The sequence below is a fragment of the Venturia canescens genome, chromosome 7 (genome assembly GCF_019457755.1).
Source record: "Venturia canescens isolate UGA chromosome 7, ASM1945775v1, whole genome shotgun sequence".
In the NCBI taxonomy this organism is placed as follows: Eukaryota; Metazoa; Arthropoda; class Insecta; order Hymenoptera; family Ichneumonidae; genus Venturia; species Venturia canescens.
In genome coordinates this window covers 1831571-1844850 of record NC_057427.1, presented here as the reverse complement: position 1 = coordinate 1844850, position 13280 = coordinate 1831571, and the positions used below count along the sequence as shown (strand labels likewise).

The 13280-nt window shown below is 47.0% G+C and overlaps 1 protein-coding gene across 16 annotated transcripts in view; it reads left to right on the top strand.

Annotated features, from left to right (window-relative positions):
* The window catches only part of sei (seizure), a 63793-nt gene that overhangs the window by 24444 nt on the left and 26069 nt on the right, over window positions 1-13280 (top strand). For 13 of the 16 annotated variants that reach the window (XM_043422814.1, XM_043422809.1, XM_043422813.1 and 10 more), the window contains exons 5-9: window positions 775-1018; window positions 1999-2167; window positions 2743-2814; window positions 4775-4899; window positions 5057-5125. In XM_043422814.1, coding sequence (XP_043278749.1) covers window positions 775-1018; window positions 1999-2167; window positions 2743-2814; window positions 4775-4899; window positions 5057-5125 — 679 coding nt within the window. Of the gene's footprint in view, window positions 1-451; window positions 675-774; window positions 1019-1998; window positions 2168-2742; window positions 2815-4774; window positions 4900-5056; window positions 5126-13280 lie in introns of those variants that run through there. The other 3 variants (XM_043422806.1, XM_043422816.1, XM_043422815.1) reach the window with 2 other exon arrangements.

Below are 13280 nucleotides of genomic sequence, written 5' to 3'. Positions count from 1 at the left end.
CCGGGAGGAACAGCTGAGATGGAGAAACAACTCGAGCAGCTCTCGACCAACCGGCTCGGAGCTCGGAAGCATATTTTCGACTCGAAAACAAATGTGATTGAAAGAAAAGTGTCGCTTCGTATTTACCCGGCGCGCGGACAGGGATACTCAGAGTTGTTTCTCTGCCAGATCGAATTTACGCGGAGAAAGCAATGTCATCTCCTCCATATATTGCATCGAATTTATATCCCATTGGTGAAACGTGATATCAACGGGCTGAGTCTCTCCGCGGGGACGTTATCGCTGTAGGAAGAAAGAGTGGGGAAGGGGTTTATCTATCGATTGGCGAGCTAGGTCTTTTGGTGACCTAACACTGACACACTTCACCAGCAGCAGCCAGCAGCGAACAAGCCACACTCGATGTCGTTTCTCACTCTGTTGTTGTGTGTGATGTCGGAGGCCTCACTGCGAGTGACCTCCGTCGTTGCGGCGTCTATCGATCATTCCCTTAACCTTACACACGACAAAACGCTACTCTTCTTCCTACGTTTACCGTTGTTATTCATATCGCGGACACGTATACCGCGATCGATCCGAACGAGTAGTTTCTCCGGTTATCCAATTCGGAGAATCGCAGTCGATTAGCATTCTCGCGGGCAAATCAATGGAAAATGCGGGATCATCGATCAGTTGCGGTTCGTTGTTTCTCGAGCTCGAGCCCTTTCGCAGCGCCCAAATATTGACACATTTTTGAGAGCGTTAACGTTGTGCTAACTTTCGTTCTCCTATTTACAGCCCTTTAACATGCGGCTCGCCCACGATGATGGAGTCCTGGGGACCGGGACGTCCGGGGGCAGGTCCACCGTCTCTGCCACCACCAGCAGTCCCGCCGCCAGGTCATCATTCAACTTCTGGGAGCAACGCACTACCCGCTGGTTCGACGTCCTCCGCAGCAGCGGCATCAGCAGCAGCCCCGCATTCTCATCATCAGCATCCTACTGGAGCAGCTCCAATCGCGAGTCCCGAAGGAGTAAGCGACGTGAGTCCTCTGCGAGCGAATTATTTTCTCGATTTCGTCAGTGAATTAGCCTCGTGCCGGAGACCTTGCGCTCTTTCACGGAACTCCGTCAGCCTCCGATCGCGGCTCGTTTACGAAAAAAAAAGACACTCGAGCTGGGAATAGCTGCGGAGCGGGAGCCCTCGGAAGGGCGAGAAGGGGAGGGTGATGTTCGGAACCGTCACCCGAGGTCAATAGTGCTTTTTTACCCTCCCTTACGTCTCCGAACCCCTTTCATTTTGCCACGTACGTATTGTCGCGTGCACCTTCGAATCTGCCTGAAAATTGTACAACTTCCGTTACACTCTTGCTCGTAATAGTAAGCTCCGGTGAATTTATGGGTCTAATCAGGCTAAAAATACGATGATAATTCAACCCGGATTTTGTTCAGAGTGCCCACGGAAAAGTCTTCGATCTCCACTTATTCCCTCCCCGCGGTCAACGTCCCAAGATCGATAATTATCTCGCATGATCAGTTATCCTCGACGTAAACGAGCGTCCGCTCATGGATTTTTTACTCGCCGCCTGATAAGCCACAAACTATTTTCTTCCTTCCCCGAGGCGGTAAGGTCCGGGGTGCCCGAGCAAAGCGGTGTATCGACCGTCGGTAAAAAATTGTGAGAGCTTCATCGCTCGCTTACGAGATTCTTGGTGTTTTCGGCAGATGGAAAATTCAAAACGCGTCGCTCCAACGATAAATTTCAATATTTTTATTACAAACGAACGAAAATTTTGCGCGCAAATGCGGCAAGGAACGTTCGATCGGTCGACGCTCTTTCTCGTAGCGTCGATTCGAATTTCAAAAGTAATCAGCCTTTCCATTGTCACAAACCGCAAAAACCTTTTCTCAAGGTGGACCGGAATCAATGGAACGAAAAATGGAAATTAATTTTGAAGAAAACCATTCCAATATGTCAGGTGAGCAGCAACGATCGTTGAATAAAATTTTCGTACGTTTGCAGGTCTCCCAGAAGTCGGGTATCTGGGAGGGTCAAAATTCTTCGTCAGGGGGAGGTGGAGAGGGACCATCGCGAAGCGTATCGCACGCGGCGAGCCTCGACGCGATATCGAGGCGAATGGTGAAGCAGGAATCGACGAGGGTCCCTTGTCGAAGTCTCACCTGCAGTGTTTGTAAGCTTTTTTCTTCAATTATTGTTATCATCCCGATAAATGTGTTTCAATGAGAAAAAATCTTATTATAATCGATCGTGAGTACAGAAGCAAGTGCGTATTAGATGTGATGAGATCGATGGCATTTTATTTCTGGTTCTTGGGCTTTTGGTCGTTATCGTTGTTCAGTGATATCTCGTACGTTTGTTTTTACACGTATATATATATATATATATGACATGGTGTTTTTCAATCCATTGTTATTCCTATTTGCACGAGACGCCATGATTTTTCCGTACTCGGCATCCGTCCGATCCCCCCCTTTTTCCCTTCCCCCCACTTTTTCCATCAGAATTCGAAGAGACGAAGCACGTGTGTACCACTGAAACTGTACACGCTCCGAAATATAAATGTGGCCGATGAAAATGTATTCGAATCCACGAATCCTCGAGCCAATCTCGATGTATGTGCGCTTTTGCCCGCGTCTCTCTTTCTCTATATATCCGTGCGTAAAATTCGAGGAAGACGAGTGCTCTTTTTCATCTCACCAAAAAAGTGATAGAGAATATGCGCTGAGAGACGAAAAACCATTTTAGTAGCGGGCCGAGGGAGCGAACAAGTACCCGGCCTTGGGCGATGGCCAGCGACAGTCGATAATCTCATCGAAGGTAAAAAAAATACCAGAGACAAGAAAAACCATCGCCATACACCATTCTCGTAATGAGTTTAATGTAAATCTTCATTCCCATTGATCCATGTGAAATTCCGCAACTTCAGTCTCATTATTATGTACGTTTGATCTCGTGCACGAACGAATTAAGATTTTTCGTGAGCGATCGTTCGTCGTTTCCCTCGAAACGGATCGCTCGAGTGATGGATTTTTTGAAGCGTTCCTTCCAAGAAAGCAATAATCAATTTCCTTGCTCGGGAGCCCGACCGGCTCGTGTGGCAGCGTCAAAAATCTTGCTTCAAAATTCATCTTCGAATGCAAATTAACCTTCGAAACGGTACATCGGAGCATTAGAGAAAAGAATTGAAGAATTTCGACGTTGTGAAAATAACGTCGCAGCAGCGTACATAATAAACAGACTGAATTCTCTTAATGGTTTGTGATTTAAAAAATGGCCAGCTCGGTTCGTTGCCAGCCGAGCAGCGTTATTTTTTTACTCTCTCTGTACTTATTTCGCTTCGATCAACTCGGCTGGCGCGCTTGCACCCCTAACTTATCGACCGCTTGGAAAGCTTTATCATACATAATTGTCGTTCGTCACTCGAGCATTCCCTCTGGAGTTAACACGTGTGCGTTGAATTCTCTCCTCCATCATGTTCATCGATTTATTCACGTGTTACGTTTTAGAAACCCAATGTTTTATGTTTTTTTATGTCTACGATTAATGAGAGCTTTCGTTGGCCTGTTGATATACTTTGACAACTCTCTCACTTCTTTTTTCCTCTCGCTCTCTCGCTTCCTCTCTCTACTATTCGATATTTCTATCTCATATACATAATCGTATGTGTGTAGCATTATTAATACACGAGGCTCTAACACGACAAGTACATGATTCGTGTCGATTGAGGCGGTAGTTGAAAGACTTTCGGCTCAAAGCACCCTGCCAAACGAGGATTACCTGTCTAATCTCTCACTCTCGATACCTGGCGGAATTTTCCAGTTACTTTTTCAAGATGAATTCAACAAAGTTTCATCGCGTGACACGCACGAAATCGATTTTCACCTTCAAAATTCGAGATGATAATTTCGAGTTTTAGTGGAGAATGAGCAGAATCGAAGTCCGCCAGGTGTTTTTCTCTTTCTTCCAGCTCTCAATAATACGCCTCTGCATTGTTTTTAGTCCCATGTGCCAGGAGAAAAACAGTAATCATGCGAATTAACGAAGAAACAACATTTCGTCATTGTACAAATTCATCGGAGGCGTTTAACGTCGCTGACGTAGATGCGGATTAAGAAATCGTTGATCCGTTTTTATACTTTTATAATACCATCAATAATCTGCAATTTCATCCCTTTTTTTACTTTTTCCTCTCTCTCTCTCTCTGTCTTTCTCACTTTCTTCTTTCTTTTACTTTCCTCTATCGAGTTCCCTTAACTGCCACTATTTTCAATTTACTTTGTTTTTTCGCCTGTCAATAATACTGTGTAAAGTGAATTATAATACCACACACGGATTGCGTCGTTTTCTATTTATCTTTCTTTCACAGGTATGCAGAGCTTACATAGAAAGGACTTAACAACTTTATTTTTTGTTTTCGTTGTTTCGCCAGGTGGAAAAAATCGTGAAGCAAAATCCATCGGGGCGCGTCTCTAATAGGAAAAAAAGTTGACGAAAAATAGCACTTTTTTTCCATCGGCTCATCGTTTTTTCCATCTGCTTTCAAACTATTAATGTCACACGTCGAGAATAAAAAGCGCTTTTTAGCCATTAGATAAACGTCATCACGCGCCTGCCAGCGGAAGACACGTTGATAACGAGACTCATACTTTCGAAAAGACATTACAATATCAAAAAGAAAAATACTTTTTGCAGTGCGTGTGCTCTCACCGCGCTACCCAAACGACGAAACAAGAATTTTCACTTTTCGACTTGTATATTTCCCTCTATTTCTTTTTAGCCGCCAAACATTCGAAAATATTTCCCGGGGTCGCCTCCGAGAGCGATCTACAAAAATGGAGAACATCGAGAGAACGAAAGTCACCGTCTCTCAGTCAAATGGGACCAGATTCCGTCAAACACAAAGTGAGTTTTTCCGTAGCCCTTCGTCACTCGTCTTCGCACTTCTCTCGTCCCCTGCTCCTTCTTTTTTCTTCCGTTTCGCTTCTCCCCCGCGAACATCCGTAGCCCATTCACATAGTTTTACTTCTGTTCCGCGTCATGTATACAGTTCTCTATTCAGGATAACGGCTCGGCGAAGTATTTCCAAGGGGCCATGCACACACCGAATATGGGAGAAAAAGTAGCGCAGGTGAGTAAGAAATTGTGAAAACTTGAATATCAACTCTAACGTTGAAGCGAATCGACGCTTTTTTTTTAATCTTCGAAATGACCTTTCGTTGTGCTCGATCACGAGAAAATTATTGTCGATGCCCTGCCGTCACGTTCTCGAGCTCCGGTCCAAGAATGAGCTCGCGGGACTCCGAAGCCCCAGTCGCCATTTTGTGTGCCCCGTCCTGAAATTTAGTGTCCCCTAAATTGCAACCGTCCGGGAATCCGACGACATTGCGCTTCTATAGCTCTTAAAATCGAAACCGCTCAAAAAAATCCCGACTAATCCCAGCGTTGACTGTCATTCTGCCAAGCCCGATATATATAACTCGCCTCCTGCCAATTCTCGTTGCTCGCAACGTCGTCCGAATTGAACGGAGCCTCGGAGGTTGAAAGAGCTCCGGAGGTCCCGCAAACAGGATAGAATTATGTCCCGTTTGGACGGCTTCTCGCACGGAGATTGGGCAAATTTCATGCAAATTCCCCGCAAGGCCACGCGCCCGAGCGCACACGCGTGCCGGCCCACACATCGACGTTTCCCTAATTTATGCCCCGACCGCGAACGCTCTCAGGCTTTATTGACTCGCGATAATAATTCTGACTTCCTCGTTGAATCAACTGTTAAAACAACCTCGGATAAATCCCTGCGAGAATCGGTCTCCCAGGGTCTAGCATCTTCGTCGCATCCTTTTTCCTGGGGTTGAATGCTTTCTGACGACCAAGTTGGCGCACGGAGCAGCGAAACTCGCAATTCGTCATGAGAACGTTAACCTCGAGTGACGCGGCGAATATAAAACCGCGTGCGAGAATTCGTCTAGACGCTGAGATCTTGAAAGAGACAAGTGCGAAAAAAATTCAACGATCCTCCATACCGAGGAAATCGCTGAGTGGGAGGTCTCTTCTCGCGTTTACTGACAAATGTACCCTCCATTGTCTTCTCTATGTAACTCACCACATCTCGGATATCGTGGAGCACGATCTCTCCTCAGTCGAAGCTCGCCGAGTGGAACGATCGATAGCACCCTCGCTCTCTGCTGGATACTTTGTACTTTGTCTCTGTGCACACATCATCTTGCCCGATCTTTTGTGTCTTTCGAGAGGCTCCTTTACATTAAAAACACTCCCTCCACCGAGCCTCGAGAGAAAAGCTCTCTAATAATCTCGAGCTTCGTTTCCCGGGTCAAGTATCGAGTGTGAAAATGTTATTCAGGAGTGAAAATAAACGGCAAGATTTTTTCAATTCGTGCTATTTCGGGAGAAAATCGTCGATCAGTCAAAATGCGCGGAAAATTGTTTAGTTGTTAACTTTTTTGGCAGCGTATTTTGAGGTGTGTTGGAAAAGCTCTTGGAATTCGGATAAACTTCAAAAACTACTGATCAAATTCAGCCTCGAAAAATATCATTCCATGATCTTATTGACGCGTTTCCAGAAAGCTTTTCGCTAGACTCGGAAAGAAATTTGGTTCTACGCGCCCTTGAATTTCGAAGGCAAAAAGTGAAAAAAACGCGCAATGAAAACTTGGGAGTGGGAAGAACGAGAATTCGGTTTTTACGTGAATTACTTTGTTTCCATTTCTCAAGTTTGACCTCTACCAAACGCAGCGAGGCCGACAACTATTTCAGTGGCGAAATTTGTGAGAGAAAATTTGAATATTTTCCATTCTTTTTTCTCTCCCCGATGTCGCATCGTCTCCAGCGACTAGGAATTCACCTTTTTTCCGTATCTGCAAAAAGCTTGAATAAAGCATGAGCAGAATGACGCAAGGTTTTATCTCGGAATGTGAATATTTGAAAAAATGCCAGCGATCCGAATGTCGGAGTAAATCCCTGTTCGCGAAGACCTGATTTCCGGGCTTGGTATGAAAATTCTCCGTGGAAGGTCGGAGACGTAGCGCTGGACCCGAGTCGGAAGAAATCCAAGGTGGTCGAATGTTTGTATGAAAATTGACTTGGAGATGATAGTTAAGCATAAACACGATTGCGATAACAGAGGCGAGTGGATTATCATGAAATAACAGAGTAGCAAATGAAAGCAGAATGTGAAGCAGGTTGGTGGGCGAGTAAGTAGGAAAAGCGAAGCCGTCGTGCCACATTCCAAAGAGCTTTCATCCCCTTGTGGTGGGTTTCGCGATTGCGCCACTAGAAAGCGTACCAGTCAGTGTCGCAGTGAGGAGCGAGCTGCTCAGTCCTCGGAAACCCACGCGGTGTGCCCGTCGCAATTCCGTCCACGTTGTATCCAAAAATAATTTTAATATCTCTATAAAAAAGCGTAAGGGATAACTGAGTTGTAACTGAGGTCGGGAGGTCGAGAGTGCCTATGAGAGGCTCGCGAGGGACGGGGGTGTATTTGAGGGGGAGTAAAAAGAGGAGGTTCATTGACCGCGTATCATTACACACCCTCGTGATGAGCGAGGGAGCGAGTTAATTTCCTCGCGATACTTTTCGCTCTTTCATTCATGCGAGTGCGAACGAAGCCAGACTCAAGCAGCATCAGCCATCTTCGCTGACGTCGTGTGGTGACACTTGCGAAGAGAAGCCACAACAAGATTTGGGGTTAGCGTCGAACCCCAACGTAAACGGGGGGTGCACTGTTGACGTTGTGAAAAAGGCGCTGAGACGCTCGTTGAATTTCACAGTTTATCGAGTCTTCCGCAAGAAGGGACACGGAGGGGGGCGAAGGTGCGATAAACCGAAGCGTTTACGTTCGAAGCTTCCTCGAATTCTTGGATAATCAATTGGGAATGCGGAAAAAAGAGGTCGTATTTTCAAAGAAACCAGGTTAGAGGTCATTTTCTAACGATCCGACACAAAGCTCTTGGCATAGCTGTGTTTTGCTCTACACACACGGAGGCACATACACCGAAGGGGTTCAGCACATGGCCTACATGTGGTCCGAGGTACATGCTTTTTGGGGCCGGGGGCGAGAATCGTCGCGGCTGGTTTGAGTCGTCGTGTCGCTTGCCAAAAAGTGGGCCATATCACCGTTATCTTAAAACGCTTGCCTCTCCCCCCGGCCCATTTCGCATGGACTTCTTTCGCGATGAGAATCGATCCTCCTCGTCCCTCTTTTCCGTTGCATCTCGAGCGGAGCAAGCGTGTATCCATCCCGGAGCCAAAAGTTCTCGGCTCGACTCTGTTTCACGTGTGGGAAGCCTGCCAGCAATATATTATTCCAGCGAGAATTTTTCCTTTCTTCGAATCCTCAAGCCCGAATTATTGGTAGGGAAGATTCTTAGAAAAACACTGCATCCGATTCCTCGGCGGGCGAAAGGACCTCGAATAAAGGCCGCTCTTTGTTCCCCGTTGTTTTCTTCCCGGCATATTTATTGTGACATCGCAAATGCGCGAGATGGATCTGATATGATCTTTCTGTTTGTCCTCCACGTGGGATCATTGCCAAAAAAGCTCTCGCTATCAGCCTGCGCTGTTGTACCGGGAGCGGTCGCGAGCTTTAAATTCTCCTGCGATAAAAATGAAGAGGAACCTGGATGAAAAAGGGGCTTCCTCGGTGCTCAGAAAGCGACGCGTCGTCGAGCGCGTTGTACCATATTTAGTCGCAACAGTCTCTACAACATTGTATACGCGCGCGCTCTTCGTGCCTCTGTGCTTTTGTGTGTCAGCAGCGCGGCTTAGCTCCGCCGTATCTCTATACACGACGAATCAACCACCATCGTGTCTCCTTGCATAATTAACGGATCTTTCTTTTTTATTTTCCCATTGGACTTGGCGACGCGGCGACCTTGGCCTATCGTTACTTGGTAACGAGGTACGAAGGGAATATTCGTTTGATCAAAACATATCGCGTTGTTTACGAAGCTCATTAATAATTTTTGCCATGCTCGACTCGGCTGACTTACGGCTGACGGTCTCTGTTCGGGTGAGAAAACTTGTCTCTCGGGGCACGTTTTTTCTCTCGCCTTTTCGAAGTTTGTCGTCTCATCCATGACTCACGGCGCCCTGCTCGACTGCTGACCGCTGTAAACACTGTTTATCTCAGCAGTCATGAATCTGCTCGTCCTGATCGATCATATATACTTTGAGGATTTTCACTCATTTCCGTTCTGCTCTCGCAATCGAGAAAGTGACGGTCGAAGGGAGTTTGTAGATTCGCCTTAAAATTCGAGGGCTTCGGGCGGCCTCCGTGTGCTCGACGATCGGCCGTCACTTTGCCGGAGTCGAAACATTTTTTATCATTGGTTCGTATCGATCTAGGGCTAAGCCTCGCTATCGTAGCTCGCATGTACGACTGTAACAGGGGGGACGCAGATGGCCGCGTTTGAATTGATCGAGTGTCTCGGAAAAGCTTTTACGTCGACAGGTTTCATTCGTTTTTGTATTTCATTAGCGTCGTTATTTCAACGTTTTACCTCGTAACCTCCATTTTGACGCACACGCCGGCGTTAATAACACGCGCGGAGAGTCCGCGAGCGCTCTTATTTGCTATTCGTGAGGTACGAGCGGAGCGAGCTTCGCCAGGATCGATAACACATTTTTTTCACTTGGTGCTACCTCAGCACGGTGACACATTGCGGTTATAGACACGAAGAGGAATTCAACTGTAGGCTCGTTCGCTGCTCGTCGAACGGCCGCTTTTATCCGCCTCATATAATTCTCCTTATTTTCCTCCCCGTCGCGGCAACAATGGCGCGAATAACAATGAAAAATATGAGAATTTATAATCCCGGGAATAATTTGCCTCGCAGATACCTGATTCTTCATATCAATTACGAATGCGAACCTCAAGAAAGTATCGAACAAACGCTTTGAAAGACAACAAAAAGTTATTTGTAACAAAAAAGAAGAGGGATTTCGAGTTTTTTATAACCGAAGAAAATGACGATAACGGGGTCAAGTGTCGCCGAGTGGTGATTCCAGAAGCGATAAAGTTTGTTATCGCGAGTTATCGTGAGAATTATCGAGTAACCGCGGCGGGCCGTATGAGGGCTAAATGAGCGATGCCGACGAGGAAAGGGTGAACGGGCACCCGGAACAGCAGCAGGAAAACGATCAGTCCAGCTGGGCTGGCTGGTTGGGTTCGAAGCCTTGGTGGCAGGAGGAAAAAGGAGAGTATCGGGAGGTCGAGGAGAAGCTATATAAAAAGGAGGAAACGGAGGAAGGGGCCTTTGGTTTGCCGCGCAGTATATCAGCCTCGCGTACGTCTCGTGGGGAGGTTACTAGCAGGCCTGATATAGCCAGTGAACTCTGTGAACTGGCGCCCCACAGTACGATGAATGTGGGGGCTGGTAGGGTCGATTCCCCCAGCCCCCAAGACATTAGGCTCCTGCATGACCTTGTGGAGGATCTCGCCAAGGAACAGGACGAAAAAAGCACCAAACCAAGAGACGAGCAGGTGAGATTCGAATAAAAACAAACAAGTTAAAAAAACAGTGAAAATCCAACGAATTTAGTAGTGTGCCGAGGGCTGACGCAGGACGAGCCTGCTGGGAAAACCTCGGGGCCTGAGCTCCGTTCCGACCCGAGTTTTTTTCACCGCAAGCTTCTTCTATTTCAATTCGCACGCGCTCTGATTGCTTCCCGTTGACAAAAGCCAACATTTAAATAATGACGCAGAATCGAGGAACGAATGGAACAAGGAGCTGAAAAGTTGCGTGATCGCTCTCTGCTTGACAGCCCCGTTCTAGCCTCCGCCCCTCCCCTCCTAATGTCGGGGATGAGAATCAAATCAGCCCGAATTCATCACTCCGAGAGCTTTAATGAGACTTTTTAACCCCGCTCAAGCTGAGTTTGCATGTGGCTTTTGAAAGAGGTTGTGCTATTTGCGGACGCGGCGTGTGTGTGTGTGTGTGTGTGTGTGCGTGTGTGTAGGTGCCTTTGATCCGCCTCTTTCATCGACGCTCATTCTGCTTTCAGCGGAAATGCAATCGCTCTGCTGATCTATGCATTCAATTAGCTTCGCTTGACATTAGCTTCGCACCTTATCAGACCGAACGTGCCCCAATTATGGCGCGTTTGATCTCGAGTTTATTATACAATTAGACTATAATTGGTGCGTATGTTTGCGGAGGTTGACGCCGCGCAATTTCGAGAAATTCTAAACTCGCGAGGAAAATGGAACAATTAAAAATGACAACAAAGTGCATCATTTCATTGTTCTCATTAAATAGGAGAAAGCTGAGGGGAAAAAAACGTCAAATGTTCCACGAAATTAATTATCGTGCATACCTAATTAGAACGCAATTATGAGGGCTGCCCAGATATTTCCAGCCTGACGCGAATTGTTTGTTGGGCTGGAAAATTCAGCGCGTTCGAGTTCCTTGAAAATGTCACAGCGCGGCGCTCCCGTCGAGGCTTGTTTTTCCGGCGACGCTTGCGCTCTGCAGCCTCTTCTCCACTCTTCCCTCGCTCTCGCTCACGCGCGAGCAGCCTCAAATCAATAAGGGAGACGTCGGCGTATAGAATATGCGGGAGATGCGAACAGGGTGGGATGAGATGCGCGATAGGGGTTGTTGAGAGGCTCACAGGTGGTGTGGGCTTTTCCGTGTACATATAACCCCGCTACTGATGCTGCTTTCTCTGGTACGGTGTATTTTCCGCGCGCGGTTCAGTATCGTCCAGCGAACCGTACGGAATATCTTCTCTCGGAGCGAGACGATCGCTCAATCGAAGTTTCTCTCCTCGCTTGCTCTCTCTCTCTCTCTCTTTCTCTCACTCACTTTTTCTCTCTCTCTCTCTCTCTCCATCACGGGGGTGCTGCATATAACGGCTTTGCAAAAGGGGAGAAATTGCTCCGAGTTTATGGGAGTCGTTGAACTTGTTACGTTCAGTGTTCATCGGCGGGTTGCTGAAGATATTTAGTACAAAAACAACAGACTCGCGCGGGGAGAAACTTCCCGACAGAAGCGAATGATCTTGACTCGAGTCGAACAATCGTGCACTTGGTCAGACGTGATTTTCACTGATAAGTAGAGCGATATCGCGGCTCACGCTCCGGCCAACGATCGGCCCGGTTTTCCCCCTTTTCTTAGCTGTGCCAATGCATCCGTCTGTGTATACGTGTGTACGTGCATGCTCGACGATCGGGGCCACAGGTCGACGCCAGTGAACACACTTTCGCGACGTCGTTGCCGCCAGACGAGGAAAACAACGCAGCAACTGTTTTTTCCGCGAAAGGGAGGGGCTGCTGACGTATTTTTTCTTTTTACCGACACTTTTCAAATTCGTCCGCCAACACCGCGGCCAAGCCTCTACGCGCGTTCTCATTCGCTGCCGCTCTGTTGAGTGCGGTGCTGCTTTTTGTCAACGAGACAAAAAGGTTCGTGCGAGTCTTCGTTTTGTCGTTATTATATGGTATTCGGCAACGTACCCGGAAACGATCGAACGAACACGAACATCGCGGATGACACAACCGAGATTTGCCACGAAGACGGACCTCAAACGTCGAGCTCGCAGCCCACAACGATCCTGCTGCCTCCCAACACCACCCACCGCTGCCTCTGAAAACTCGATATTTTTCTTATTCCTGTTGTTATCATTGTCGTCAGTATTTGTATGACTCTTGGTAATACGAAGAGAAAAAAAATAGTGAAAATAACGCAAATATCCGGGCGATTGCACGCGCTCGATGGACGAGAGGGCGATTCGAGTGACCCGTTGGGACCACGGTCGGAGAGTCCGTGCTGAGTTTCAACATTTTTTCAACCGAATAACCCTGCGAACCTGCGACTGTTGCTTCGTAAAACACGAATCGCGAGGCTTTTTGCTCCCAGCACGATTCCGGGAATGGACTCGCCGAAGTTTTCCATTCTTCCTCGTCGATCCGGCGTAAAGATTTGAATAATAAAAAATAGTTTACTTAACTCACTTACGAGGAAAGCGACGATGAGGAAACTATGATTTGTGCCAAAAATAATCGAGTTCGAAACGACTTACGATAATCGAAATTCTCTACGAAATATATCGCGAGTAGAAATAATACGCACAAGTATAATTCAGCACTTGCGTCGTTGAAATATATTCGTGACCACGGAACCATCAAGTTTACAACAAATCGTCACGCGAGCACAAACGTATACTCGATGCGGAACGAAAAGTTCGAATGAGTTTATGCAAATCATAAAAATAAGATAATTTATCACGAATAAAATACAGAACGAGAATCATAGAGAGCCAACGAA